We start from the raw sequence: 26,769 nt of genomic DNA on the forward strand, positions 1-26,769 counted from the left end.
CACCCATCTGATTACATGAAGGGCTAGGGTTCTAAGGTCACCCAACGTCACTCTTCAGCTGAACAGTAACACTCAAACACACCTTTGTCAGAGAAAGAAGAGAAATTTTATTTAGAGACACTGGGGTGGAGAGGAATAATCAATGATGATTATGGTGGTCTTGGGCCTGTACCAAAAGCCTTTCTTAGTGCTGGTTGTGGGAGAACACATGGCCCAGAAAAGCCCAGATTCAAGCAGCTTCTTCAACCAAAACATTGACATATTCTGCTGACTAAAGAGACAAATAAGAATATTAAAGGTATACACTCCAAAAACCCATGTGTTTTTCATATAGGGACCTTCCCCACTCAGTTTCCCAGAGATTCCATCAAATAACAGACCTTCAAAGAGTTTGAGAGTCCCACCTCAAAGAGGTAGTCCAGGGTTTGTATGATCTCTCTTTACTGCATGGACAAGATTAGAAGGAGGCTCTACAGCACAAAGAAGACAAGCCATGAGCACAGAAAGCCTGGCTCTTCACAGGACTCATGGGGAAACAGGGAGAGAGTTGGGTGGTTGTTTTTTATTGGTGGGTGGGTGTTGGTAAGGGAAGGGATTGTTAGAGAAGTACTGGGGCCAGTCTTTAGAAGGTGATAGGAGATCTTTGCTTATGAAGAGGCATGACAGTTTGGGAGACTGGCAGGCATGGGTGACAATTCCTCAGTCCTGAGAGTCCCCTTTATAATCAGAAAATGTCATCAATACCTTGTCTTCTCATTCCTTTTCAGAGATAATTTCCTTGCTTTTTGCCTCTGTGGGGAATATTTCAGATGACATGCTGAATACCTACATCTGCAGGCCTTCACCATCTTCTGTTCCTCAGCTCTGGTCAGTACGAGGTTTTGGTTGAAACAGCAATATCCACCTGCTCCTACTGTTGTCCCTCTCTCCTACCCTAAATCCATTTGTCCAAAGCAGTCCACCCATCATTTCCTTTATATAGTGGCTTATGACATGGACCCTCCTGGTAAAGGGTCCATGATTGATGGTGCCTTGTCACAATGGCTGAAAGTCAACATGAAAGCTTGGTTGAGTGGTTGGGGCAGTACTGAAATGTTGGATAAAATTAAGAAAATGCCTATTGGGATTCCTTAAATCAGCTGGCTTCCTATCAGGATAGCCCATTGGAACCCCCATGAATTACAGAAACCAAGCAAAATTCTCTATGCCTTTCAAATACAAGTCTAGCATTTTTAAAGCCTTTGTCTGCTGACACATTTAGGCATATATTCCTGGTTTCATTGCCTTACTTCTAGAAAGAGCTCCTGAGGGAGGATTTGAATAATGTACACTTTTTAAATGAATGTATTGAAGTATAATTGATATACAATTAACTGCACATATTTTAAGTGTACAATTTGATAAGTTTTGACACAGGTATACACCCATAAACCATTACTACAAATCAAGATAATAAGTACGTTCTACTGTGCTCCCTTTGTAATCTTCCCCTGCCCCTCCCCCAAGTTCTACTCTAAGTCCCCAAAATGTGGAATTTAAAGCTCTATTCCAGTTCATTTTCTAAATCTACTACCCCTGCCCTATCCCCTAGAGCCCCACAGAAATATAGCTTGAACTTCAAGAAGCTTATATCTGGCCAGAGAAGGCATCTTCTATTGGTAGATATAAAATGTAACTAAACAAAGAAGTAACCATAGAGTATAGGGCCTTTGTTTTGAGTCTTGAAGCACATATGGAAGTTGAATAGGTGAAGATGAAAAAAATAGTACAAATCACTGAATTTCCTATGAACACCTGTACTTTTTCTACTTTTTAAATAACCCAGTTTGGTTATAACAGAGGTTCCCTGAAGGAAATAATAAAGGACATGGCTAAAAAGCCAGGTTAGGGTTGGAGATGGGGATATGGAAATTGAAATGCTTTAGTCAAAATGTCTACATCTTGTAAACAATAAAGAGTTTCTCAGATTGAACTGAAGAGTAACATGATTAGCCTTGCTTTATGAAGTTTCACTGGGCAGCAGTTTGCATGAAAAAAGAGACTCCAGCCACCTCCACAGTGATGTAGCCCAAAGGCTGATGAAGGGCTGCCACCTGGCATCATAGAAACATGGGCCTCATAAAGGTGGAAGAGCCCAACAACACACCTGGGCTTCAAGCCTAAGCAATGTAGCTCTGGGTGGTGCCAACCAGAATGGTCAGGTTGGCAAGAAGGTCCCAAGAAATGTCATCACCTCTCTTCCTTAAAAGCCTGGTTTCAAACACACTTCCTGAACAAGGGCTGTAGTGATTCACCCACTTCAAGAGGGCCAACTTCATGTTGAGGTCGTAGGGGGTGGAGGGGTGGATGTGATCATCCTAGCATCCCCCAGTGTCCCTCTAATATTCCACCTCTTGCAGACGCCCAAGAGGCAGAGAATGCTACAGTTCTCTTGTCATTCTTTTAACGTAAGACCTAAGGTTTTAATCCTGGGTAGGGCAACAAAGGCAGAGAAGAAGAGAAAGAAAGAGAAGGAGGTAGAGTTGTATTTAAACCACATATGTGATGCTGAGCTTAATGTATTCTAACTCTTCTCTGATTGTCAGATGCTCTGCAGGAATCACCTAAGGTAAGGACAGAGAAATGAGATGAGGTTCCTCAAGCGCTCACACAGTGCCTGACTCTTAGTAGGTCCCCTAAAAGTGCTCTGACCACCTCAAGTGTCACAGCTTCCAGTTTTGCATGCCTTACTTTCAACCCCATTCTCTCAACCCCATGTCTCTATCCCATTTGTCTACAGGGCATCCTTGGGAACATTGGACCTGTCTGGTAGACATTCAACCTATACAAAACTAAAACCAATTTTTTTCTGTTCACATCTGTTTCCCGCTCCTGTGTCTACTCAGCAGTCATTCACTATTCACTTAGGGCAGAAGTCTAGGATTAAAAATTTTCCCCTCCACGTAAATCATGTCAGTATTTTATAACACACCCCATTCTTCTCCAACTCCATGGTTGGCTTGGGTTAAATGGCTTAATATCACTAGAGAACTTACCATGTTGCAGGCACTTTCCTACAATAGATAACAAGTTAGACTTCAAGTCTTCTGTTGATAGCTGTCTTTATGGTGAACATTAAGTCAAAGATATCACCCTCTGGGTAACTGACCATCTTCCTCTGCATCCCTTCTGTGGCAGCAGTTAGAGCACATGCACTAAAATTAAGTAGATGTGGATCTAAATCCCAGTTCTGCTGTTCAGTATTTGCATACCCTTGAGCGATTTCCTGAAGCTCTGAGCCAGTAAGGAGGTGATCTCCAACTAGGTGTTTCGTCTCCTCATTAGTAAAATAATAGGATTGCCATTAAGCCTGAGTCCTTCTCTCTGTAACTTACGAAGATTTTTAAGGCTGGAAGAAATATAATGATTTGTCCACATGTAGTAAGTTGAGAAGCTTGGATCCAGAAAATCAGTCTGACTAAATATTGGAGGAAATCATCCCAGGTCCCCTGCTCAGCCCTTCTCTTGTAGATTGGTTCACTGACCTCATGTGGACTTTGTGATATCCCAGAGAGGGGAAGACCCAGTCACAGTGGCCTAGCTTCTTTGCAGCTGGGCTCCTTCTGTCTCAGAGCTGAGAATACAATCTTCAGGCAAATGACTGGAAAACTACCTTCAGGCCCCTAACATCTCCCATCACTAAGTATAAGCACTAAGTGAGTGCATTCAGCCACACTAGGATACAGCAGAGCTGCATGTACCCTAGGCCTCAGCCAGTTTCCTACAGGAGCATAGAAGAAAGCACCACTAAAGGAGAACAAGGAGAAGGAAGAGGAAGAGGGCAGTGATTGGCAAGGCTTGAGGGTAAGAGTAGGAGAAGTGAAGACAGGAGTAGTACCAGCTATGGATAGAGGATGTGTGTGAGGAGGGGAGAGGGGAGATGGTCATGGACCCAGTAATGAAGAGGCTAAGTTCATTCTCAGGCAAATGGCACAGCCTCAGTATGAAGCAAGTCATTTGCAAGTATTCATCAATCTCCCATTATGAATAGGAGATTTGACCAGCTCTCCTGGACTATAAAGGTGAACAAGATAGGGATTTTTCAATTTAGTTATCTGGTATTTGCCATATGTAGTGCCTTAAGTGAGGCAGAACAGACAGGGTGGGCTTCATAGTCATGGGACCTGTGCATCACAAACGGTCTTGTGCCCACTTACCCACACTGATCCCAGATTTATGCTCTTCTGTCACCACCTTGAAATTCTTAATAACTTTTTAGCAAGAGACTAGCATATTCATTTTGCATTGGACTTCACAAATTATGTAGCTGGTTCTAGGGAGACATAACTTTTTTTATCTGGAGCATGTGGAGTCCTAATAAGTAACAACAAAGAAAGGACGCAAGGTAGGGGAAGGCCGGCCCCAGGTTGGAGGAGAAAAATAAACAATTTTTCTGAGAAATGGCTAAACACAAATAACCTGTGGGCACAATGACCTCCTTCCCCACATAGACCCAGCAGCACAACGTCATTCTGCACATAAATCCTATAAAACTCCCCTCCAGCCCCTGCCTCTTTGCAGACAGCCCCTTCTTTGCTGTGCTGCCCATTGCTTTCTTGCAACATACCTTCATACTTTGTCTAATAAATCTGCCTTTCTTTACCTATGATTGTCTTGGTAAATTCCTTTACTGCCCACAACACCAGCCCTAGCTAGTCACACCCACAAGAAAGCAGATGTCACAGGAAGTAGCAAGTAAGCTAGGCCAAACCAGAGCTAAAGAGGTAACAAAATCATAAGGGAAAATTTGGAAAATGTCAAGTTAGCCTTGTGTGCCCATCTGAAGAACTTCCTGTGGCTCTCCTGCTCTAACCAGGGACTTTTAAACCTCAGTTTTGTCTTTCCTCTCTTGCAACATGAAGAAAGTGCACTTTTACTGTTGCAGTAGTCTTAGAAAACAAATATTTCTACATGGTGACATGGTCCTTACTAGAACCCCAGAACATTTCCATGGTATGACCTACTACATTTCCTCCCCACCAAATAATAATAATAATAATAATAATAACAGTAATAAGGCTGCCAAGTATCTGGAATTTCTTGATCAATAAAATCTGATTACTTCCACACTCTAAAGCATCTGGGTCTTTCTTTGGTCCTTACTAAAAACAAAAGCTTTGCTTTGAACATTTCTCTAGGCAAGTCCCATCTGCTTCCCCAGAACAAGAATGTAATGAAGAGGGAAGTGTTACTAAACCTTTGTGCTTTGGACCACAGAACTTTAGGATTAGAAAGAGCAGCAAAAGATCGACTTTTTTCTTTTTATTTAGTATAAATACAACTAAACCTACTTTTTGAGATCTCCAAATATGAGAATTCTGCCCCAAAGAACAATGGGGAAACCTGACAGTGACACTGTCAAGCAAGCCTTCATTGCCAACTCTCTCTTTTAAGAGTTTCAGGACATGTAGTAAAATTATGCTTTGAATCTGCCTGTTCTTCTCCCTCAATCACCACTAAGACTAGGAAGTAGAGGCTTGGCAAGCCAAGTCAAAGAGGTAGGGCTCATTGTGATGCTCTCTCTTGGCCCAACCTTGGTCAGTAGAGTTAGTCAGATCTCCTGTATCCAATGCACTCTACCAGCCTGATGGTCACAATGCTTTGAAATCACCCATTATGAAGCCATTGACCTTCTTCATGTGTGGCAACCTCAGCCTGTCTCTGCGGTCCTTTTCCCCCCTTGATAGCAACTCTTTCCCCGCTTTCAAAGGGTCAGGTGCCCTAAAACTCTGAACTGATGGCCCTTGGCAGGTGGGATGATTTTAAGAGGGCCAAGGCTCCTGTACATGGCTCTTAGCACACAAGGGGAGAAGAGAAAAGCAGACCAAATGCACAGAAAATAAAAAAGAGGCCAGAAATTATAATTGCGGTGCATCATTGCATAGTGGCAGAAGCCTGGACTGGAGATTAAGAGATGTAGGTTTGAGATCTCACTTTGCCTATGATTTGTGACTTTGTCTGTTACACTTCATCTCAAGGTCTATTTATTATAAAATTGTTCTCTAGCAACACTCCAACTCAAAGTTCCTTACTCCAGTTGGTGGATGGATTAAAACATATTATTCGTGACCACATGAGGCCAAATGATTTTAATATGTGTGATATTTTTGTACCATAACACCCTTTTCTAACACCCTGGGATGCAGCCCTACTTTTAACTCAACAGCTGAATGGAACTGTATTTCCAGTGTATTCGGAAAAAGGACATATTTTTTGTTACTATGTTATAGATGGGGATTAAGGGAGGCAGGTTAGTGGCTAGTGGTCAATGTGAAAACTTTATTTAGAACCCTCTGAAGCATACAATTTGAATTTTCTTTATGCACCATTATACCATGTAGTTTTATTGTTAGTGGGACTTGGAAAGATAAAAGGAACAGAAATGATCAATTTTCAGAAGTCTGAAAATAATTAAAAGCAAATGAAAGTTTGAATGCTCTCAAAATGAGAACTTGAAAGTTGTCCAGAGGTCATCCAAATTCATGCTCTGCCTCTAAAAAGGACTACTTTTTTCCAGTTCTCCCTCTTTAATATTAGGTTCCTTCACTGTGATCATAGCAGGCATGCATGAAAGAAAAGGCTAATAGAGTGGAGACTCAAGGACAGGTTTGTTTTTAAGTCGAGTAGGGAAGGCACTATGGTGCAGCAGGCAGTCCTTGGCCTGGGGTCGGCAATCTTGTCACTATCCTGGCTCTTCCACCGCCCAGGTGTGGCCCCTGAGATAAGCCTCTTGGCTCCCAAAGAAGCAGGACAAGGTAGACCCTAAGAGCCTCCCATGACCATTGCTCTTGTGATAAATCTCTCACTTTAAGCACCCCAATCTCTCTCCTGAAAAAAGCAGAAATTGTTTACTGAAAAACAATTTGAGAATGCAGCAGAAAGAATAGGAGAGAAGCCTGATGGAAAAATGGGAAGGAACACCACCATATCTTCAGACAGACTCCAGGCCATCCTCAGAACCAAGATGCTGCCTATACCTCCAGAACTGGATGAAAAAAAGGTGTATGGAGTTAAGATCCTTCCCCCATTTTGCTCTGCAAACTACCCCTAGGCCTTGGTCTCTGGCCTCTTCTTATTCCCTACTGAAGACAGTGAATGTGTTCTGAGTTCAGAGAGCTCTGCCCCCTTGGTGAGGCACCTCTGTCAGCCACTTTCTCCTCCTCCAATCTGTCCCCACGCCCCTTTGGCCTGTTCGAACAGCAGCAGCAGCAGCAGTAGAGAAGACAGGGTGTGCATGTGAACAGGGTAAAAGGCCCCCGTTTTCCAGCCGAGGTCAACATCTGGAGAGACTTAGATTTCAGAGAGGGATTCAGACTGAGTCATCGACATGTGTAAGGACTGTCAGCAACTTTTCCATGTTCCCTCTTCATAAGCCCCAAGTCTCAGCCTGCTGGGAAGATCCAGCCCTATGAAGGCATCCGCTGTACTCCCCGGGAAAATTAATGGAGTGAGTTTGAATTGGAGAGGTGACATGGAATCTAACTAGAGATCTGACTTCCAAAACAGTGACACCCTAAGCCTACCTTTCCTAACCTAGGAAAGGGACCAGTGAGAGCACTGGCCTCCAAGCCCTTTCCTGCACTGCAACCCTGGCTACCCGTCTAGGAGATACAGACACCATCCTGTCCATTTACCTGTCTCCAGGCAAGACATCCCTGGGCCCCAAGAAAGAAAAGGCTGATAGTGTCTCTTCTCAAAAGGCCAGGAATTTAGTTATCTCTCTTTCTGTGCCAACAATGATCAGAACATAGTCATTTCCTTTCATCAAGGGGAAAAAAAGCTAAGTCCCACCAGGGAAGCTAAGGTATGAAGGAAACAGGTTTATGGGGCTGTCCCTGTTAGTCCTATGCTGAGTTATTTGAAGTCACTCATATGTCCTCTCTGTGCAAAGATAGCAGGAAAAAAAATGATGAGACAGTCAGCAGACTGGATTAACAGATGGTTCTCAAGGAAAGGCCTCATCCTGGACCTGCTAAGGGTTAGAAGTAGCTTACTGGGCTCTATCTAAATGGCTGCTAGCTTGAGCAACACTGGGGCAGAAATGGAAAGAGAAACAGAGACAGGCAGCAGTGGCCAATGCTCAGCCCTGCTCCGTCCTCCCTCCAGGAGGTCCAATACAGGAGCCAACCCAAACAGCCTCCACACACCCCCGCCTTGAGTGGCCTGTGAATCGCCTACCCCGTCCCCCACTGGGTTTTCTGCTGCTCAAGTTTCTCAGCATGGGTGTCTGGAACCAGAACTGCTCCTCAACTCTGGGCAAAGGGGACTTTTTTGTTTGTTTCTTCATCAGTTCCCAAGTCTGGCTGTCTTCTTCCCTGTGATCTCAACTTCTCCTTGGCACAGCAGGTCTTTTGAGGGTGGGAGGGACTGAGGAGAGAAATAGTATCCAATCTTCAGGACCATCCAGAAAAATACCTCTAAAACTAAAGAGGCCAGTTCCTCTGTAAACATTATAGCCAATGGTGTCAGGCATGAGAGGCAGGCACAGAGCACCAGAGGACCTGTTGTGAGGACAATGTCTTCTCTCTTCCCTGCCTAGAAATGCCCCCACTTGTGCAAAGTCACTGTGATTGTGTTGAACTATCCTCATAATACACCAAAGCAGCTAGACTGAACAAATATTCACTGACCACCTAGTGTGGGCCATGCTAGTACCTGTGGAAAATGCAGTAGAAATAAAAGGTACAGTCCCTAACGAGAAGGAGGCTATCACCAAAGTCAGATCATTTCAGAGATCACCTAGCCCAACCTGCTTATTTATAGAACAAGGGAGCTAACGTCCAGAGAAGTCCAGTGAGGACCAGAACGAAGACACACCACCTCCTGTTGAAACCAGTCTAACACACATGGCTGGCAATGCAGGCATAAAACACAATTTCACACAATTAGGGTTGGTTGTCTAGACTTTAAAGCCAAGGTCATATGGATAATAAACTCTGAAGAAGTTTCAAAGGACAGTGAAAATTTGGTAAGTTGGGAAGTCTTCCTTAGAGATGTGGGACAAAGTGGGAAGGAACAGGATTTAGAAAAATAAAAGGACTTTTCATTCACTGACCAAATGCATTTCACAAATATTTACTGAGCTTCCATTCTGTGGCAGGACTGATTAACTCCCAGGGAATATTCAGTGGTGAGCCCAATTTCTCAATTCCTGCTTTCACGCAGGTCCCTGCTCTCATGGGAGCAGGTTTGTAGAGGAAACAACCAGCCTTGAGTGGACACAGAAGGTCTGGAGTACCAACAAGCAAGCCAGTAGTCTGTTTTATAGAACTGCTTCTTTGTGTGAATAAAAGTCACCAACAAATCACCAACAGAAGGTTTCCAGAGAGACCTGCCTGGAAGAGGAAAATGGAAAGTGTCACATATGGTGGCTATTCAAGGAATCTGGGTTTCAAAACACAATTTGCCATCTATAGATATCAGAAAACCAGGGAGTGGGGCTTGAACTACATTCGCTCTTCTATTCAACCAACTTTTGCTAAGGATCTCCTGCACATAAGATGCTCAGTTCTTGAATGAGGATAATGGCAGTGGAGAGAGAAGGAGGGACAAATGGAAGAAATAGCAAACAAGTTCTATAGAAATCTGAATGAGGCGGGCACAGTGGCTCACACCTGTAATCCCAGCACTTTGGGAGGCCAAGGTGGGTGGATCACCTGAGATCAGAAGTTCAAAACTAGTCTGGCCAACATGGCGAAACCCTGTCTCTACTAAAAATACAAAAATTAGCTGGGCATGGTGGCATGCCCCTATAATCCCAGCTATTCAGGAGGCTGAGGCAGGAGAAATGCTGGAACACAGGAGGCGGATGTTGCCGTGAGCCCAGACTGTGCCACTGCACTCCAGCCTGGGCAAAAGAGCAAGACTCAGTCTCAAAAAAAAAAAAAAAAAAAAAAAAAATCTTTTCAAAAGCATTTACTATGAGGTATAATGGAGGAAAAAGGAAAGGCTGGATGACTTATACACCAATAATCCTTCAATATATCTATTTGTAAGTGTCAAAGGCACTTCAAAGCCAGTATGTCATACCAAGTACATGATCATCACTCTCCCCATGTCTGGCCTTTATCCCCAAGAATGGCACCAGCATCCAGATAACTGCATTATGCAGAAACAAAAGCCACACCCTTGACACCATCTGTTTCACCTCCCAAATCCAATCCATTACCAAGTCTTGGTCTCTTGTCTCCTTTATATCTCAATTACCCTTCCTGGCCAGACCTAAGCCATCATCAAATCCTTCTCTCTACTGAACCATTGATGTTGACAGTAGCATCTCCCTTTACACAGTTCCTCCAGTCAATACATCACCCAGTTGGCACCCTCTAATCTCACAAGCCATCCTCTTAACATTTTCAAGTCTTCCCAATGTACTTGATCATGGTTTGATCTCTCTCTCTCCAACCTCATCCTGTACCATGCAGGGAGTTTCCCTCTGTCCTTCTCCAGCCAAAATGACTCCCTAAGTACTTATTCACTGACTTATGTAGACGCCTATGAATGGCTTTCTCCCTAGTGGGCTGAGAGTTCCACGAGCACAGTTTCTACATGTTTTTATCCTCCACTGATTTTCTACCACCTAAATGTATGGCATATGCTATGTGATCAATATCTGTGACCAAATTTTAAAAAACGATTAGGTTAATTGTTCTGAACCAGAGTCATTTTGTCCCTCACTTCCCCAGCCTCCCGAAGAAACAGGTGGCAATGTTTGGGAATATTTTGGGTTGTCATTAGTGTCCAGTGGGTAGAGCCCAGGGACGTTGCCAAACATCCTAGGATGCACAAGACAGCCCACCAAAAGTTACCCTGCCCATTGTGTCAATAGCGCCTAGACTGAGAAATCCTGACCTAGACAAAAAAGAAGGAATATTTCTATTTTGATCTTATTGAATTGGGTTCTCTAGAGTCAAGTCCTTATAGAAATATATTTATTATCTCCGGATGCTGTGAGAGACTTAAACAGTGATGCATACACACACAATCAATGACTGTTACATTTCCTACAGGCAGGAGAAGCATATTCGAATGGTCTCTTGTACTCCTCCGATGCCTGGCACAGGGCTGGGATTCGGTTGCTCAATAACACCTCTGGGAAAGCCTCACTTAACATCAAAAGGACCTCAAAACTAAGGGAAACCCTTGAGCTGCATGAAAAGGACCACCTTATTTCACATATATGACCAAAGTGCAGCAAAGGTGAGTGACAGCACAATAGAGCCCCGCCCACCTGCTGAGCCACGCCCCTTCCCTGTCACAATGGCCAAGCCCTTAAATATCCAGACTCCTGGCCCCCGGGCCTTGCAAAGCCCCTCATTTTGGCAGAACTTACCATGTCGACCAGCCGCAAATTAAAGAGTCATGGCATGAGGAGGAGCAAGAGCCGATCTCCTCACAAGGGAGTCAAGAGAGGTGGCAGCAAAAGGAAATACCGTAAGGGCAACCTGAAAAGTAGGAAACGGGGTGATGATGGTGAGTGAGGAATGGGGAGGAAACTGCCAAACTTAGGCACATATTGCTGCCAGGCCCTCCCTCTTGGAGGCAGCCCTCACAGGACCCTGAAATCTTGGCCTGAGATTATTTCCAATAACTAAATGCAGATTTGAGCAATAAGAGTATTGATGGGAATGTTCTAATTGCGTCTCTGTTGCAAACCTGTCTTTTCCCACAGCCAATCGCAATTACCGCTCCCACTTGTGAGTCCTCAGCGGGCTCTGCCCTGGTGCACTTCACACAGCACCAGGCAGCAACAAGAACAGCAGAAGGGGGACTGCCAAGGAGAACTGATGTTAGATCAAAGCCAGAGAGGAGCCTATGGAATGTGGATCAAATGCCAGTTGTGACGAAATGAGGAATGTATATGTTGGCTGTTTCTCCTCAACATCTCAATAAAACTTTGAAAGCAGAAATGTTTCCTTTGATCCTTTGGTTGGAAAGACTTGAGTTCCTGAGCTAGGTGGGTTTGGGGAAGAATTGGCTAGTGTGAAACCATTAAATGTGACTTGGAAAATATCAAAAGTAATTTGTCCTCCAATTCCCTCCCACGGTGGTCCTACTCTGGCCACACACTATCACCATATTTGTCTTCGTCCCAGTGTGCTGTCTCCCTCCTTGACATGGAAAGGGAGAAGAGATAAAAAGGGAGAAATGCATTCATTAGCATAAACCAAAGGATTCAAGCTGTTTTTGTTAGAGCTTAAACCAAAGGATGCAAGCTGTTTTTGTCAGAGCTTATATCACAGAGGTGTTGAAAGCTAAACTAAATCTAAAGACTTGGCCCGGAGATAGAGATCATTTGGAGGAGCTTTTAGAAGCTCTTAATTCATTGATCATATGGGCAGGATTAGCAGGCTAAGAGATGGGAACACCTTCTGGACAGAGATCAACATGCTATTTGTAAAGGATCCTATTAGTAACAGTGGAAGTGATGAGAGTTTAGATTTCTTTAGGTTATTTTGGTAGCTATGTTGGGCTTGAGGTGGGCAAGACTGAAAAGTGGGATATTGCCTCGTAGCATGACTCTGTCATAAGCCTTAGTCCAGTGTGCCTGGAAGTAAGAATTGTCTCAATCTGAGTAGGCCTTATTTGAAAGAACTGACTTTAGGGATAGAGCTGGTTCTGCTCATTTAGGAAATTCCTAAGCCCTCACTTTACCTTGTCCCTGAGTTGTAACACAATTTATGTCTCTGGTCAAGGATATGACATTCACCCACTCAGAGGTGGATCGTATTTTTCTTGTGTTTCCTGTTGCCTCAGAGGTAGCTCCAGGGTAGAAATGAGACTCATATTTAAACTCAAGAACCAGCCACCCACATGGTTTCTGGGGAAGTAACCAGGAAAGGGTATAAGCAGGAAGGAATGAGGGGGCATGAGGTTAGACACGAAGTTTCCAGCAGTCAGGGGTGTGAGACATGGGAAGAGGACACTATTAAGTCTGAGCCTCATGCAAATGTGTGGGTACCAGGATGTTGGGATGAAAAGACTATTAAGGGGTGGCAAGGAGTGTTCCTGTGGGTCAGAAATCTAGAAATGCAATAAAAAAACATGTTCATTTTTCAGATAAGTCATTTTACTTGTTGGGGTAAAATATTTCAAGTCCTCACTCTTCCATAACCCTAAGAAAAGAATGCACATGCTGATTCAGTGCTGTTTTCAAGTTCATGTGAAAAACATCTCTGCTGACCATCAGGCACACAGATACTGCAAAGTTTCCCATTGTCAGTTTCCCTTTTTGTCAAATAGGGATAGGGAAAATGCTTCATAGCCCGGATCCTCCATGGTTATGTCTATTTTACCTCCTAAATGTAAACTCAGATTAGTCTCAAATAATCCTGTGTGTATCCATAATGTCACTGAACGAAGCTCTAACTTCTTAGAAGTTTGCACATTTCTGATCTGGATTCCCTCCTTCGGAAGCTCTGAAAGAACTCATCAGCCATGGCTCTCACCCAGCTCTCATGCCCCCTGGGACTTTCTCTGCCTCTGTACAAAATATAAATGCTCCTTGCAACATATGAAATCTATAAAATAAATCCAAAAAGTAAAAATGGTTTAATTATTTTAATGTGCTTTTGCTGCTCTTGCTGTAAATTCTTTTAAACTTAGCCTTATAGGTTGGGTTCTCAGGGAGCAGAGATGGAGTTTGAATGCAAGATGTTTATTAGAGGTCAGTACTTGAAGAGAGAGGCTGCATGGCTGTACAGAAGAAGGAGCCGAACAAACCATCAGGCAGTATAGCCAGGCCTTCATACCCTTTATACCCTACCCGGCTGGGCTGCGCCTGTAAGAAATGGCATTTCCCTGCTGAGGCAGACTCAGAAGGGAGCATCAGCTGGAGGTTGCTTGGTGGACCACACACCTGCAATCTGAGCAGCTCACCTCGGTGTCTATTACAATTGCTCTCTGGATCATCTGTATCTTTCAGCTTCTGGTCCCCATCTTACCCTTCTGCCTCTTCACAGCTTGCTGCCTTGCCACTTCCTGCTATGACTGTGTGTCGTGAGTCTTCAAATGCTCTTGTGCACAGCTCACTTCTTGTGGATTGCCAATTTGCACAAAGGTGACCTCTCCCATAGGACAAAGTCAACAGTCAGGAACAAACTAGAATACCATGATGCTGAGTGTGCAATATTTACTTCCCTCAGGAAACTTGTTATGATTAGGGAGCCACAGATCCCTGCAGATGGTCCAAATGAAGACTTTGTCAAAGGGATTATTTACAGAGAAGAGACACCTAGAGCCTAGCAATGGGGTCTTCAGACCCTTAGGACTGAGAAGGAAAAAGGGCAAAATAGCACGACAGGAGCCCATTGACAGCCAAAACTGTGTGTGGGGAGGAATGGTTGTGAATGGACCTCCTGGTAAAATCTGTACTAGGAGGATCACAGCTGTTGTCAGGCTCAGACACTGGGAAGAAACATTCCGACATTTATCTAATCTCCCGCTGCTGCTCTCATTGGCAAAATTCAGAAGTCAGCAGACAAGAGATCCCAGGTGACACAGAGCATAAGGGCCAGCCCCCTGGGGCATCAAAGAGCTGAGAGTGTTGGATAAAATCTCCAAAAATCCAACAGCGATAGCTGACACAACTTTGTAGACAAAATCTCTTCTTTCCTTGGACTCCTTAGAAGTTTGCCATTTTATCAACCTGCTTATCTCCTCCCTTATGCTGTCATGGACCAAAGTCCCTTCAGAAGCAAATTGTAGACAGACAGAGTGAGAAGAGAGACTCAGAACAGTTACACGGAGCTCCTGAATCCTCACCTTAAAAAACTTGTTTTCATGTTATTTGCATGACGGTATTATCCCCAAGCCAATACAATGCAATGTTCTAATACAGTGTTATATCTTCACAATACTCTAAACACTGAAATAATCTAATTAATCATTAGGACAGGCATGTGGTGAACAGCCCAAGACTAGCCAGAGCAGACAGATCCTCGCCTGATGACTTCAGCCTCTGCCCTCTTAGGTTGTGAAGGAATGGTAGCCGCCCGGAAAACTCTGCTTTGCACTAGGAACATTTTCCAGACCCACATATTGGAAATTTTTCAACACTGGCATTGACTTAGTCTCTGTACCCCAGGAATATTCATTCTGTCCTTCTGTTTACAGTTCCTATAGGCCCAGCACCTACAAGGTTTGTGTACGGGTTTTTGACCATGGGGACGCTCTTTCAGAAAATCCAAAGGCCTCACCCCCTGTGTGCTTTTTCTCCATTTCCCTAACCAAGGAGGACTTTGTTTCCTTCCCCTGTTTTCTCCAGAATGCTATGTCCTAAAGTCATCACTTGTTTGGACTTTTGGAAAAGTGAAAAATCAAAAAAAAAAAAAAAAAGAAGAAGAAGAAGAAGAAGGATCTTGGCCACAAGCCCTTTTGGGTCACCTTGACCTTCATGTGAGCTAACTTGGATATGGGGCCTCTGCTCCACTGGCTTCAGAGCCCGATGGGAGTGGCGAAGCCAGAGAACCCATGTGTGGGTGGAGAAAACCCCAAGGAGCTATGGGGAACACAGCCAACTCCCACCTTTCACCCAGCCTCCTTCAGATGACCCTTGGGTGGGACCTGCATCTGTGCAGCTGCAGGCAAACAGGAAGTTCTGGAGAAACGCTCAGGGCTATGTTAAGGAGGTGAAAGCCCAGAAAAGGCAGCAGGGAGGAGACTTTGTGCTCTGGGGGTAGCTGGTGCAAGCCAGACATGGCCTGGGGCTTAGCTGTTGGGGTCACCCAAAGGTTCTGTCCTTTGAAACAAGAGAATGGCAGCAGCCTGAAACCTCTCTCACTTTCTGGCTTTGCAATCTGAGCACTCACTTCCAGGCCTACGCTGGGAGAAAACCCAAACAGGGAAGGGTCTTAATTCCTGACCTCTAGGAGCAATGGGTCTTGGTTCCAGGTTGATCTGCCTCACTAGGCTGTACGTGAGGAAGCTGGCTATTTCAATAACGCCTGCCTCTCCTCATGGCTGGCCCCACCAAGCCTCTCTCCATTCTCTCCCTATCCCTCCCATGGCACTCCAAACATGAGCTTTCTCCTGCAGCTGAGCCCTCCAGCCATTCCTGAGCTCAGCGTTTCAGAAGTAGTTAGCATCAGGGTACAAGAGGGTTGAGAATCAAAACCCAGGGGCCTGACTCCTTCTGAGCCAACTCCTCTGGCTTTGTTACCTCAATTGACCTATTAGTCCTGCCTCATTTTAAGCTTTGCACACCTCCTCTCCTGCAACTGGGACCATTTCATCTCTTTCAATGGCCTGACCTCAGGCAGAAGGCAGTGAGGCAGCATGACACAGGATGAAGCAGAAAGGCACTGGGGTGAGTGGGTCTGCGTCTGAATGCCCACTCTCTAGCTGTGTGATCTTAGGTGAATTTCATAACCTCCATTAACTTCATCTTCCTTATCTGTAGAATGCCAGTCGTAAAATCTACCTCTCAGGTGGCTTGTAAGAATCTAAAATGCTGTAAATTACAGGCCCTGAGTACACTGCACGACCCCTCATTTCTCTTTCTGAACTGGTCTTTTAGGGATCATTGTGCCTGTCTGATCTTGACTCATGACTGCTTCCCAGACCTTAGTCTCAGGATACCACACCAGAGGAGGAGGACCCCACACTTGAGGACAGATGTCCCTGGCGGTGCCTGCCTGCTCAGCAAAGAGCTAGCCCCAGGCTCCCATTGTGACCTAGCACTTCAGCCTCTCCTGATCCTTTTGCCTAGGCCAGATCCTAAGATCAGACAGTACCTACATCTCCCTGGGGCTTGCTTTCCTCTCCCATAAAAGTTAGGAGTTGGGGATGATCTTATCCCTCTACCTAGACTGTAGATTCCTGGGAGCAGGAGGCAAGGCACTCACAAGTGAGGGCATCAGAGTCACATCAAGACATACAAACAGCCATGGAATCTTGGGAAACAAATCAATGAGTCCACCTCTTAAAATATTGTAAAACATAAAATCTGAGTATGAATGTTGGTGAAAAGGACCAAGGATGGATCAATAAACCCACCAATTAGCACCATACTTATCTTTTTCCATTAGCACTGGCAAGTATCTTTAAAATTAATTAGGTATGAAGTCCCTGAGTCTAACCCACACAGGTTTTTACTAAAAAGATGTAAAGAGCTTGAATTTCACCATCAGCAGGGATCATCCTCAAAAATGCTTTAGAACAAAAACTTTTCTAAAAGTTGAAGGAAGGACAGAGTCTTCAACAGGCCTAGAAACTGAACCTTTATTTGTTGAAGTTCCCTTCAGGAACACAGAAGAACAACACTACACCAGCTATACAATAATACTTCTGCAACTGTATGTGCATAGAATCACCAGGGGATCCTGATAAGATACAGACTCTGATTCTGTATGTCCAGGGTGGGCCTAAGAGTCTGCATTTCTGAGAAGCTCCCAGCTGGGGCTGATGCTGCTGGTCCAAAGACCAGAGTGAGTAGCAAGGACATAAGAATACTCAATGGGAAGATCTCTCCAAACTTCCACAACCATTCATTACCCCTAACTGAACCTGAGCTGACTTCCCAGGGATATCAGACAAAAAAATGAAAGAAGAGATAAGAAACTGCTGTGAAAACAGTCAGGCTTCTCCCACCATGGCCACCACTGGACTCTTGAAAGGGGATCTCTGGGTTGCTTGCTTGTTTGTTTGTTTGTTTTGAGACGGAGTATCGCTCTATCACCCAGGCTGGAGTGCAGTGGCGCAATCTTGGCTCACTGTAACCTCTGCCTCCCAGGTTCAAGCAATTCTCGTGCCTCAGCCTCCCGAGTAGCTGGGACTACAGGCGCGTGCCACCACCCCCAGCTAATGTTTGTATTTTCAGTAGAGACAGGGTTTCACCATGTTAGCCAGGCTGGTCTCAAACTCCTGACCTCAGGTGATCCACCAGACTTGGCCTTCCAAAGTGCTGGGATTATGGACGTGAGCCATTGTGCCCAGTCAGATCTCTGTTTTCACCACATGACCCTTTCCTTTTTTTCCTTTTTTTCTTTTATGTGCTCCCCTATGCTACAGATCATGAGCCATATCATCCCCAACCTGCTGCTTGAAATGTGCATTCGTTTGCAGAGACAGATTCCAGCTCACTTAGAAGTGGGGTGGGGTGGGGAGAAGATGATATCTATTAGAAGAATGTGGAAGAGCTTAGGGAATACGAGGAAAAGCTGAACAACTGGGCCTCATAAGGGGAGCCAGGCAGGCATCAGATGGGGCCTCAAGCCCACCCTGCTGTGATTGAAATGACTGATTGTTTCTCATTCTTACATCACTTATGCTAAAAATTCAGAGTCCCAGGAGACAGAAAATGATGACCACACTTGTGTTGCTATGGAGACAACAAGGGTTGGTCCTAAAAGGAAAATTGAGAGACTAATACCAAAGATGGGTATATGCGTGTTGATCAGTCAGATATGATGATATCCTCTACAGATACAAGAAACTATTTCCCTGCAATGCAAAGAATTCCAGGGTACCGGTGGCAAAGCATAAAAACAGCACACAACAGCCACTTTCTTGAACCCCTAAATCTGTGAACACACTTATAACATGCAGTTTTTTCCTGTAAAATGGCGATCTTAGCACAAAGAATTTGTTTAGAATACATAACATACATTTTACTTTTCACCACCAGAACCAGTTCATTCTCAACTCCATTATTTTCCCTGTCTAGAAAGTTTTACCACATCAGGAGAGGTAACAGCAAATGGGGTAGGAAGGAGGGAGTCACGGAACACTGAACTGCAGGTCTACACGCTGGAGGGATGGCCAGGCTCATTTGCTAGTGAGCATGTTTTATATTCATGCCACAGCAAAAAGAAACGTGCCTGGGGGTTATAGACTCTTTATAAGAGTCCAGGATAAAGGCTGTGATGTTCTTGAAAGCCAAGAGTACAATGGCATAAAGGTATGGTGGTTGGAGGGGACCCTGGCCTCAGGGCACTCATCTGTCCCTGCCTAACTCCTAGCAAGAAAAGACCCCTCTTCCTCTCCTTCCACTCCGAACAGCCAGGAAGCAAGACATGCTCTGGCTTATTCAGCAGACAGAAGCTCCTCGGGGTTGAGGTCTGTGGCTCGCCAGCCTGGGATCCACTGGGCGCATGCAGCTACCAAGCACTGGAAAGAGGGTGAGTTTGAATGTCAAAGTGCTCCTATTATAACAGACACACCAGCAACCAAAGGCACCGTGCAAGAGAAAGAGTGTCAAATATCTCATTCATAATTTTTTACATTGATTACATGTTAAAATAATATTTTAACTATATGAAGTTAAATCAAATAATGAAAATCAATATTTACGTTTCTTCTTTGCTTCTTAAAATGTGGCTGCTAGAAAAACTGAAATTACAAATATGACTTGCATTATATCTATTTCCATATTTGGATAGAGTTGGCCTAGGCTGCCCTAGGTGTTAACTCCTCATTCCACACACTTTCTGCACTTCGCACTTAGAGCAGTGCCTACTAGCCAGGCCTTGTGCTAGACAGAGCCCATTATCTCCCCGCACCTTTCCTCTCTCTCTGTCTCCTTCTGTCTTAGTTTAATCCTATAGGTCTAGATGTGTAGGAGGTGATTGCTGAGGCACTGTTGTGATGTTCTTGTTGTTCTCATGCTCATCCTTGTTGCCTTTGATGGATCTATATGATCACCTTATCTGGAAGTCTGGAGGCAAAATTGTTCACCACTGTATATCTAAGGTCCTTATGAATGGGCTCGAAGTTGATTGGTTTATAAGCATATAAAATGAAACAGAAAATGTGTTCTTTTTGATATATGAGGAAGTTTTCTATGTCACACACAGAGGGAAGGATAACTTGACACCTAATTTTCACCATGATCTACTCACACCTCTGCCTTTAACTCTCTTTCTCTCTCTCTCTCTCTCTCTCTCACACACACACACACACAAGCACACACACACACAGACAAAAAGTAGAGAAGAAAATATCAAGACACACAAACACACACACACACAGACAAAAAGTAGAGAAGAAAATATCAAGGGAGTGGTACTCAGCTTTAAATTCTATGTTATTTCCCATGTATTATTTGAAAATACTAGAATTTCACTAATTTTACATTTAAGAAGAAGAATGACAGCAATACTCATAAAACACCTATACCAGATACTCTCCTAAGAGCATTATATGTATTAATTTCTTTCACTCTCATCACAGTCCCATGAAGCAGATACGATGATGATCTCTACTTTAGAGATAAGAAATGTTTCCAAGGTCACAGGGCTAGTGAGCAGTAGAGTTGGGGTAGAGCAAGTCTGTCCTTTCTCTGTGTGCTTAACAACTAAGCTATGCATCTGTGTTTTACAGGCAGAAGAAATGAAGCCTGGAGATTAAGATGCACTCAACATGGCTCGGTGAGTGACAGAGGCAAAACTAGAAATCTGTGCTCTATTGCCCTCCCTCCACCCCCACAAATGCTGCCCCACCCCACCTCCCCATCTCTCTACCCGCAAAACCAGACTACGTCATTGTCTGAAGTGATCGGGGGTTTTGATAGCAGACCTAGGATGCTTAGGGGTAGAAGACAAGGAGGAGAAGACAGACGATGTTTCCCATATCTCTTGATCTGATAGAGACAGGGCCAGTTGATTCAAACCCTAAGTAACAAACTATAACAGAAAAACCCAGCAGCCTGATTCAAATCCTAAGTAACAAACAATATCAGAAAAATTCAGGCTTTCCCAACAGCCTGTTCTAGACTCAAACCTTACAACAACAACTTAGCAGTTATATAACCTTGAACAAGTTATCTAGCTTCTCCGAGTGCTGTCATTTGCTCTGTAAAATTGAGTTAAGAACAGCTTCTAGGATCAGCATGCAGATTCACATGGAATCCACATACAAAACAATTTACACCACACCCAGTACCTCCTGGCTACTTGATAAACATCAGTTCCTCCCCAGACCACCCTGACTCTTCTCAAGGTTAGTTGGAACCAAACAGGGACCCTTGAAATCTCTGCCAATGGGTCTATTATGGAGGACAATAAGTGTGTAGATCTAGAGAGTTGCCCCAGGAGCAGAGGAGCAACCTCCACACCGGTCACTGCATAGCAAGTCGGGCAAGGGTTACCACCAAGACATCCACCCCACAGCCTTGCTCTGTGTTGCTAGAAAGAAAGAGGATTGTGGGCTTTCGCTTGAGTCACAGAAGCCCTTTGTGTCTCCCCGGAGAGGGGAGGGTGGGACCTCAGACTAACGGAACAGTGGTGGGCGGGGTGATCTGGCAGCCTCGATTTCATCGAAGAAAGGCTGGCTTGATGCCCAGCCTGGCGTGTTGCAAGGCCAAAGGTGGAGGTACCCTGTGAGGTGGAGACAGGTGTGGGGGAAAAGCAATGACTTGGAAAAAGGAGATGCCTCATTCTTATTTATTTTAGATTGCATTTTAACTAAGTAAATTCCATTTTTAAGACTTTTTGTGCTTAAAGGGAGCCCATTTTCCATGCCCCGGTTTCCTCAACAAAAACATAGGAACTCAAATATTGTGGAGCTCAGAGGACACTCCCAGGCCCATCTTTTCTATCTGCCAGTAGACACCACAGACGGCTCTCACTCCTACTGAGCAGATGGAAAACAAATGGGTGAGACCCCAAGACTCCCAGAGACTAGAAAGCACCTTCTCTTTCTAGGCCAACTTGACCTTCCATGGTTTTGGTTGGAAGGAAACTAGGCCAAAGACCAAAAGGAGGCTCCCTTCTGGAAAAAGGCCTCTTCTGTTTCTCACTATCACCTTTCTCTTTGAAATTCCTCCCAAATGTTAAAACCTAGTTCCAAGGATCTTTTCCTAATCAACCCAGGCAAAGATGAATAGGCTTTATCATCTCTCAATTCCTGGCTCACTGTGCACGCCCTTCTAGAAGTCCTCACTTTCTACGAATACAATGATATTATAGCTGCTAAGGTCTCGTGTTCCTAATGGAGTATAATTTCCCTGAAGACAGAACCATTATCAGCTCTGTCTCATCCACGTGGCTCACAACAGGGCTTCTCAGGCTGGGATAATACCCTCCTTACTAACTCAGGGCTTATTGAATGTCTACCCTATACCCAGACTGTATTTATAGTTTCCCACATTCATCCAGGATGACAGCCACCGTTCCATAAATGTCTGTGGAGTAAGAGCCCCTTACACTATAGACTGGTGCTTGTATAGAATGAGTGGTCCAGGTACCAATTTCACCCTTCAATGTATATGCCTGTAAGGTGAGCAGGCATCAAGATCCACACAAAAGAGACAGGTTTTACCATGGGTGTGCTGAGTATCTGAAAGATACTCCCAATTTTATTCATTCCACAATGCCTCAATTCTAAATGTAATTATTTGGCCAAAGAGGGTAGAAGAGGGCTCCATTAACCCAACTGCTACTCCAGGCCTGGACATCCCATGAGGACAGGTAGTGTGACGTTTTGTACTCTACTGTCTCCAGCCTCTGGTAAAGTGCCTGCACATGATAGTTGCTCAACAAATATGTGTTGAATAGATGGACAGATGGAGTTGATGCTGCTGACAAGCGACCACATACATCTTAAGAGGAGGATGAGAATGAAGAACATTGCAGTTAGAAGGGACTGTGAAGTTTTGCAAGACCAGCCTCTTATGTTTAGATTAGCAAATGAGGGCCAAGGTCACATGATGGAGTAGAAAGAGCACTGAACCAGAGTTTGGGAGACCTGGAAGCCTTAACTCTGACAAAAAAAAAAAAAAAAAAAAAAAAAAAAACTCAGAAAAAGGAATAGTCAGTAGGGGTGCTGTTGGGGAAGCAGTCCTTGCCATATTACCACCACCACCCCTCCACCAATCAGGTCATGTGCTCTTAACACATGTATGTTTATGCTCTCCAAAATCACATTTCACATTCTCAATTCTATTCCTATGTAATTCTCTAATTGTAAGCTCCATGAAGCTTGCAGTGGGGGGTCATAGTTTTGGTTTGTTCTTTTCTCACTGGCCATGGTATCCCTAACATCCACCACCACAATTTAGTTACATATTAAATATTTGTTAAACACAAGAAGTTATTAATTATACATTCCTTCTCAATTGCATGCTAAATTTTTCATGCAGTCTCTAGTGGCTCTCATTGCAAATGCAGCCACCCTTGTAACTGTAAAGTTGCATTTCAGAAAGCTGATCAGAACTGAAGCGGGTTGAATTCGGCCCTAGAAAGCTGTCAAAAACCAGAAAAAGGCATGGCTATTGGAGCAAAATCGATTCTGCCTTCAAGATGGATGGGGTGTCTTTCAAAACTCAGACTGACACTAATCTGAGCTGGGATTGACAGACTTGCTCCAGGGTGCTAGGTCTGGGGAAGAAGGGAATGCAGAAGATTCTGCTAGTGGAACTGAGAGAATAAGCAAACAGCCAGCAGTAGCCAAGTGGCAGCTGGGAGAAAAGTTTGGACCTCAATTTGAGAAGGTTCGTACCTACAACGCCGTTGGCAAGAACTGGGTATCCTCCAAACTCAGGACCAAGAGAGGTAGAAGAGTTAGCCAAAGACTGATGCGTAAGCCCTGTCATTTTTTATTCCATTCTGTGTTAAGTTGACCCAGTTATGTGCCTATAAATCGTCCTTCCATATATAAATTGTGTATTAAGATGTTGAGCTCCCATCAGAAAATTGAGAGCCATTTCATGAATTTGGTTTATCATCCAGAAAGACTTTAGATTTAGAACATGAGTGATAAGGTAGATCATGGTTCTAATGTCTGGTCTGAGCAAGAAAAATGTGACAAACTAAATAAGGCAGCCAACAAGTCCCATAAACTGGGAGAGGAACCCTGGGGCTGTGTCTGGGGTGTCCAGGAAGAAATTCCAGCTCTAAGATTTTTGAAACCTTGGTGTGTAGAAGTTGAAATTTAAAAACAAACAAACAAACAACAACAAAAAAAAAAAACACTTCAAAAGCCAATCTATAAAAAATGCAAATGAGGCTGGGTGTGGTGGTTCATGCCTGTAATCCTAATAATTTGGGAGGCCAAGGTGGGTGGGTCACTTGAGGTCAGGAATTCAAAACCAGCCTGGCCAACAGGATGAAACCCTGTCTCTTCTAAAAATACAAAAAAATTAGCCAGGTGTGGTGATGGGCGCCTGTAATTCCAGCTATTCCTGAGGCTGAGGCATGAGAATCTCTTGAACCCAAGAAGTGGAGGTTGCAGTGAGCAGAGATCACGCCACTGCACTCCAGCCTGGATGACAGAGTGAGACTCTGTCTCAAAAAAAAAAAAAGAAAGAAAAGAAAAGCAAACAAGCAAAACGTTGGGCTCAGAAATTTCACCTCTAGGCATCTGCTATGGTTTGAACATTTGTGGCTCCTCCAAAATTCGTGTTGGAACTCAGTCCCCAATGCAACAGTATTAAGAGGCAAGGCCTTCGGAAGGTGATTAGGCCATTAGGAATCCACCCTTATGGATATAATTAGTGCCTTATAAAAGGGCTGGAGGGAACGAGATAGGTTCCTTTTTGCCCGTCTACCTTCTCCTATATGATGACTCAGTGTTCATCTCATCCAGAGGACCCAGCATTCAGGACACCATTATGGAAGCAGAGACTGGATCTACTAGACACCAAGTCTTCTGAGGCCTTGATCTTAGACTTCACAGCCTCCAGAACTGTGAGAAATAAGTTTCTGTTATTTATATATTGCCCAATGTCAGATTTTTTTTATAGTAGTATTTGTTCTAAGCCCAAAGTTTTGCTTGTTTGCTTTTTTTTTTCTTTTTTGAGACAGAGTCTCACTTTGCCATCCAGATGGGAGGGCAGTGGCATGATCTCAGCTCACTGCAACCTCCACTACCTGGGTTCAAGAGATTCTCATGTCTCACCCCTCGAGTAGCTGGGATTACAGGTGCCCATCACAACACCTGGCTAAGGCAGCATCTATTCTAGAGAAATCATTATATCTCTGCACAAAAAGTGTTCCATAATAGTCATGGCAGGATTTAATGTTAACAAGACTCTTAATATATTTATTTAACTAATAAAAATATACTGCTGCAAAGTCTAATATAGGCTTCTCCATTGAAGTACACCCTAAGGGACTAGTCAAATCAATAAAATTACATCTGTACCATGATACATTCTATAGCAATTTAAAAGTAGATATGTGTATGTGTGTGTGTATGCATAGACACACACATATACATATGCTCTGATATGGAAGATTTCCAAGTCATATTACTAGGTAAGCAAAAAATGTAAGAAGCAAAACAATACATATAGTATGATCCCACTTAAATTTAAGAGGATAAAAGTTTTCATATTTAGAAATAAAGTGGATGAGTGTGTGTCTATGTGGTGTGTGTATCTATATGTGCATGTGTATACATATATTTACAAGCACACATACACACACACAGTTTTGTACATTTTTTTATGTCTGCACCAAGCTGTTGACAGTGATCATTTCTGGGGGGAAGAGTGAAATTAAGTGGTGAACAAAGAAGACTTTTGATCTGTCTATATTGTTTGAGTTTTATTACACATTACTTCTATAATTAACTTTTTTAATTTCTTCAAGCTGCAAGCAATTTTTATCTGGCAATAAATGGAAACACCACCAGTCTTTTAGCATAGAGAGTTTCTTTGTTCTGCGGAAATTTCCCAAATGAGGCTTTTGATGATATAAAAGGACTTTCTTTGGTGCTCAAGATGTGGTTTCCAGGAGAAAAGGTTATTTTGGGGGATTAATATTCCCTGTGTTAACATGTCCCTGTGTTGGAGCAGAGCAGACTGGACTAGGAAGTTTGTAAGGACATGTGCCCTAGCTGAGAAAGGAACGAAAACCCAGAGGGATGGCAGGCCACTTATGTCTCCCTCAACAGCGGCATGCTCAGAGTTGGGGCCCTTGTGGTTAGAAGTTTGAGGATGAGAGGCCTGAAATATTTTCATTCTGTCTTTCATTCAACTCTGGCTGCAAGCTGTACTCTTTCTGTGTGCAGATAACTAAGTAAAGCCCCAAGTCACAACACACCCTCTCTCTCTCTGCCCTGTGTGGAAACACTCCTGCAGACCAAGGATTGGTGGTTATTGTGAATGGCATTGTTTCCATTGTATTTTTCAATAGGTCATTACTGATATGCAATAAAGCACTAAGCCTTTTTAAATATTTATTTTGTATCTGGCTACCTTAATAATCTCTTATTAGTTCTCCTGAATTTTCAGCTCATTCTCTCCATTTTTTCTCAGTATGCCATCTGTTATGGGTTGAATCGTGTTCTCTAAAAGGTATATGTTGAAGCCGTAACCCCTAGTCCTTCAGAATGTGACTGTATTTAGGGTTAGGATCTTGAAAGAGGGGATTAAGTTCAAATGAGGCTGTTAGAGTTGGCCTTAATCCAATCTGACCGATGTTCTAATAAGAAGAGGACATTTGGGCACATGGGGACAATCATGCAGAGACAACAAGAGGTGGCATCTACAAGCCAACAAGAAAAACCTCAGAACAAACTCAACCTGCTTTCTCCTTGATCTGGGACTTCCAGCCTCCAGAACTGTAAGAAAACCAGTTGTTGTTGCTTAAACCACCCATTCTGTGGTATTTTGTTATGACAGCCCTAGCAAACCAATACACTATCATACAATCAGAAAATACTCAGAATTTTGGCTGCTCTTCCCCATAGTTCTGCCACTTATTTCTGTTTCCTGCCTTATCCCATTGGCTACCATATCCATTCTTTTAAAGTTTAGGATGCAGTGCAAGACGGGAAGTCCTTATTTGA

General features: G+C 43.7%; 1 protein-coding gene and 2 long non-coding RNA genes across 5 annotated transcripts in view; 1 reads left to right on the top strand and 2 right to left on the bottom strand.

Annotated features, from left to right (window-relative positions):
- LOC126932460 (uncharacterized) overlaps nt 1-26,769 on the bottom strand; it is a 408,483-nt gene that overhangs the window by 358,137 nt on the left and 23,577 nt on the right. The gene's annotated exons all lie outside the window — the stretch shown is intronic.
- On the bottom strand, nt 84-3,050 carry LOC126932456 (uncharacterized). Its single transcript, XR_007718178.1, has 3 exons — nt 3,036-3,050; nt 745-1,044; nt 84-271 (listed from the first exon to the last, which is right to left on the bottom strand). It is a non-coding gene; the product is annotated as an uncharacterized LOC126932456 (long non-coding RNA).
- On the top strand, nt 11,333-11,948 carry TNP1 (transition protein 1). Its single transcript, XM_050751314.1, has 2 exons — nt 11,333-11,511; nt 11,711-11,948. Exons 1-2 carry the CDS (start codon nt 11,373-11,375, stop codon nt 11,737-11,739), a joined length of 168 nt encoding a protein of 55 aa, XP_050607271.1. The 5' UTR covers nt 11,333-11,372; the 3' UTR covers nt 11,740-11,948.

The sequence above is a fragment of the Macaca thibetana genome, chromosome 12, assembly GCF_024542745.1.
Source record: "Macaca thibetana thibetana isolate TM-01 chromosome 12, ASM2454274v1, whole genome shotgun sequence".
NCBI classification, from domain to species: domain Eukaryota; kingdom Metazoa; phylum Chordata; class Mammalia; order Primates; family Cercopithecidae; genus Macaca; species Macaca thibetana.

Excerpts from the sequence above, each read along its gene's own strand:
- TNP1 (XM_050751314.1), top strand. The coding sequence starts at position 11,373 with ATGTCGACCAGCCGCAAATTAAAGAGTCATGGCATGAGGAGGAGCAAG. Across the intron at positions 11,512-11,710 it reads TAGGAAACGGGGTGATGATG|CCAATCGCAATTACCGCTCC; the intron begins GTGAGTGAGGAA and ends CTTTTCCCACAG.